The sequence below is a fragment of the Mustela nigripes genome, chromosome 12 (assembly GCF_022355385.1).
Source record: "Mustela nigripes isolate SB6536 chromosome 12, MUSNIG.SB6536, whole genome shotgun sequence".
NCBI classification, from domain to species: domain Eukaryota; kingdom Metazoa; phylum Chordata; class Mammalia; order Carnivora; family Mustelidae; genus Mustela; species Mustela nigripes.
The window spans coordinates 156043966-156048208 of NC_081568.1; the positions used below are offsets into that span (position 1 = coordinate 156043966).

Genomic DNA, 4243 nt, shown 5'->3' on the forward strand with positions numbered 1-4243 from the left:
TTGCGGCCTCCTGGCCGCAGATCTCATTTCGCAGCACCTCCATACCCACCCCTCACTGGATCCAGAGCACTCAGCCCAGCCGAGCCTCATGAAGACAAGGGGCCCAAGCCCTCTGCACAGGCACCAGGGTCCCAGGATGCCAACAGAGAGCCAGGAAAAGAGCACACCCTTAAGAGCAGGAGCCACAGCTGGAACACCTGAGGCCACGAGGCTCCACGGAGAGGTGACAGGTCCCATGGCACACAGTATACAAAACTTTATTTCCAGAAGGGACTGTGGGACAGACAGCCTGCCTTCCAGGCCAAGCCTCATGCACTAGATAGACTCAGTGCTGGCCACGACCTCCTCCAGCTGCTGCAAGAGCTCCTCCGGCCGCGGGGAGAACATGCCAGTGTCCACTTTCTGGAAGTCGGGGTGGGCCACCACAGATGCCAGCACCTCCGTGATCCGGCTGACATCAAACGCAGCCTGATGGGGGCCCAGCCCAGAACCTGCACTGCCCTCCATGGCACCAGAGTCCGTCCCTTCCGCCAGGAGGAGGAGCCTCCGTTCAGCAATGACCTTGAGAAAGTGGTAAAATTCTTCAAAGTTGATTCCAGTGCAGGACCTCATGATGACCTGGCCAGAGAAGATCAGCTATGAGTCGCAGCTTGCCCACAGCTCTAGACAAGGGTCTGTGGATGATGGGCAGAGCCCAGAGCTTCCTGGGAGCCAGTTGGAGATGGGTCTGAGTCTTGCAGCCTGGAAGCCCCAGCGTCCCGCCTCAGGATCAGATTGATCTTCACAGGCAGGAGAGCAGCTGCCATGTCCCCAAGACCACAGCTCTGGCCTCATAGACCAAAACCTGCTCTGAGAATGCAGGCTGCCCCATGCCCTCCACCACTGCAGACCTATTCACAGTGAGCTCCACTGGTCAGCCCCCGAGGCAGTCCCAAACCTGGTCCTGCCAGGGTCCTGCAGAGCCCCCCCCCCCCCCCCCCTTCCCTCCCACCCTGGCTAGCCTACCTGGCAATGATGGTGCCAGTCTGGCATAGTTTCCTTCCACTGGCTGACCTCCTGCTGCACGGCCCGGAGCTCTTGCTGCAAGAAGTGCCACATATTGGCCAGATTACAGCCATTGACCCAGTTATGGTTGATGGAGATGGTGTCCTCCTGTATGGGGTGGAGCGAGATGTCCCCATGAGCCCACTGCAGACGGTCCCCAGCCCCTGTCCTGAGGTCCCCGCAGTCCCCTCAGCAGGGAAGGGCTGCGGAGATAGGAGCTGTCTTCTGAGTACACAGCTAACCAGGAGCGGGGCTCCCCTGGGAGCCAGGGAAACTCTGGTGTATAGGGACCCACTGTGGCCCAGGGAACAAGGACGGGGGTGGTGTCCTTCTCTGGAATCTGTGCAGACCCTCCCAGGAGGCAGTCAGCCCACTGTGGGATCAGGAGGGGTACCCTGGCCCTCTCTCTGTGGAAGGCATCTAAAAGCGTGTCAAGGGAGAGTAGTGCTGCCAGGCAGGCTGAGGGACAGATGGATGGAGAGATGGGTCCTCCAGGGCCCCAGGGTGGCCCCCGACCTGTTTGGGCCACGTCGCAGGTGTACGTGGTGTGGTGTGTACACACTGTGGGGTGTGCCCATCTTACCAGGTTGTGGACTTGGTGGTGCCAGCCACTGGGCACAAAGACCATCTCGCCTGCCTCCTGTGTGAGCTCCAGGGCCGGGCTGCAGTGCCCGTGCCTGGGGTACAGGTGGCTGTCGAGGAGTGCAGGCGAGGTCACATCATAGGGCAGGCCTCCATGGCGATCCCGCAGGGCTTCTTCCTGCCCCGGAGGGAAGAAGAGCCACTTTTTCCTCCCACAGATGTTGGCAGACCAGCTGAAGGAGCGGAAGATGTCGGCATGGAACGGTGACCTGTGGAACCTCCTGTTGGCATCTGGTGAACCACAGCTGGTCTGGCTCTTCAGGAAGACAGGCCCCCGAGCTCACACCTCCCCCCTCTGAGAGCCCCAGGGCAAAGTGCGCAGGGAGACTGGGGAACCCGGGCAGCCTCCCCATGGCCCAGGCATCTCTTAGGCCCTGACGGAGCAGACAGGGTGGGGGGAGAGTGTGTGGGGGGCAAGGGCGAGGCGCAGAAAGGGGATCAGGAGAGGACACACGTACCAGGAGCCAGCAGGCCCCATGTAGACAAAGCGGTAGTCATCCACATCCAGGGCGTCCCAGTATTCATTGAGCCAGTCAGACGAGAAGTACACAGGCAGGGTGAACACGTCCTCCACTGAGGAGTCCCTGCAGGGAATACCATGAGCCTCTGGCGGGAAGGGCCCCCTCCTGGCACCTGTGCCACAAGCCCGTTAGACAGCCAGAGGTCTGGACAGGCACAAATGACCCTGAGCCGCCTTCTGCAACCAGTGTCCACACTAAGGCTGATCACCTGCACTCGTCCAGCCACCACGTGACAACAGCCCCAAGTGACCGCACCTGAGCGCCGTCCGGGGAACGAAGCCCCATCATGAGCAGGTGAAACAGCATTGGGGGCCATGATGCTGCTTAGGTGACCCACACAGGCAGCCCCGCAATTGTTCCAGCCCCCTCCTGGACCAGGTCCAGGACCTCTGGGCTCTAAGTACCTCATCTGCATCCTGCTGCTCTCCAGGACCCCTGGGCCTCACCCATGCTCTCGCCCCGCCTGTGACCTTAAGTCCGCAGAGTGAATGCACGACCAGTGGCCCATGTCCGCTGAGGTCCCTCTCCCCTACCCCACAGCCGTCCACTCCTCCTGATCCCAAAGCCTGCCCCACCACCAAAACAACGGTCCCTCCAAGGGGAGTCACCAACCCAGCCCCAGGCAGAGTGCACCTCTCCCAGCAACACATGGAGCAAGCTTCCAGAGTAGCTCACACATCACTTACGGTCGGAGGCCACGATCAGGGAGAGCCCAAAGAGCACCCAACCTCTTGTTCCCTCTGCCACCATGCCTTTGCGACCGTCAGACTCCCATGGAGCCCTGAAATCCTTGCTCAGGTATCACATGCCCTTGGGCCACCTCTGTTTTCCTGACATCCCTATACTGCTTATTCCAGAGTTTCCAGAGAAAATACGTAATATTCAGTCCAAACTGAACTCCCTGCAACAGGCAAGTCTCCAGAACAAGTATGTCCCATGTAATACCCAGAACTCACTCACTGCCTAACTGAAGCCCACAGCCACCATGCAGGAGCACTGGGTCCAGGAGTCCTAGGTGCCCCTGGGTCAGAAGTCCCTGGGGGCCTCGACCAGGGCCTAGGTGTCCCTGATCCACCCCCTGGCCAGCTCTCCCTGCCAGACAAGATGCAGCAAGGCAGGGAGCATCTAGGGCACGACGGGTTGAGATGCACCTTTGCACGGGTCTTGGGAACCACAAAGGAGCCTTGGTTTTCACGTTAGGAAAACCAGAATTCAATCGCTGACTCGCTTATACAGAACTGACTGAGCCGGTACTGTATCTGTGACAGCTGCTGGGGTGAGGAAGATGATCTCTGCTTGTGCCAGCACACCGCTGGGTGGGGAATGGGCACAAAACCCAAGCAGCCCCTCTGAGCATGGATGTGGATGGGGTGGGGCACCCACCAGTGTGAGCTATGTCCCAGAGCACCGGTGGTAGCTCCCCATAGGGAAGAAGGCTGTGGCCGGACCCCAGGTCTCTGCTAGTGAGTGAGGAAGACGCTGTGCAGGCCAGGCCCAGCCTTGCTGAACGGAGACAGGGGAGCAAGACGGTGCCAGACGGGAGGGAGTGGGGGGAGCCAGCGTAAGCCAGACCCGGCAGCACAGCTGCCCATAAGGGCTGAGCCCAGGGCAGCCCCCAGAGGGGTAAGGCTTGCACGGGAGGTTCCAACCACCAGGACACAAGGGAGGCACCGGCCTCAGCCCACCTGGGCTCCCCACCAACCCCCGACAAGAGTGGCCAGCCCCATGAGGGGCGGAGCCCGAGGTGCACGCAGGGGAAGGACCAGCCACCCTGGGTGGGGGTGGGGCACGCCCCCCCCCCCCGCGCCCCTCACCTGCACAGGTGCCAGTCCTTGAGGTACAGGCAGCCCCGCGGGGACGAGTAGCCGCTCTCGATGTGCTCAGTCCAGTAGCGCAGGTAGTCGCGCAGCAGCATATGCTCCTTGGGGTGCGCGTTGTACTCCTGCCGCCCGCAGTCGGCCACCGGCACCACGGCGTCCCCTGCGACACCGACAGGTGGTGACGCCCGAGCCCCGCGCCGCCCCGCGCCGCCCCGC

At 61.5% G+C, this 4243-nt stretch overlaps 1 protein-coding gene across 1 annotated transcript in view; it reads right to left on the bottom strand.

Moving 5' to 3' along the window:
• Nucleotides 1-241: 241 nt before the first annotated feature.
• JMJD4 (jumonji domain containing 4) overlaps nt 242-4243 on the bottom strand; it is a 7336-nt gene continuing 3334 nt past the window's right edge. Inside the window, exons 2-6 of the mRNA XM_059416281.1 lie at nt 4022-4196; nt 2145-2270; nt 1628-1895; nt 1006-1152; nt 242-618 (exon numbers count right to left, since the gene is read on the bottom strand). Of these exons, the coding sequence (XP_059272264.1) occupies nt 316-618; nt 1006-1152; nt 1628-1895; nt 2145-2270; nt 4022-4196 (1019 nt within the window). The 3' untranslated portion in view covers nt 242-315. The remainder of the gene's footprint in view (nt 619-1005; nt 1153-1627; nt 1896-2144; nt 2271-4021; nt 4197-4243) is intronic.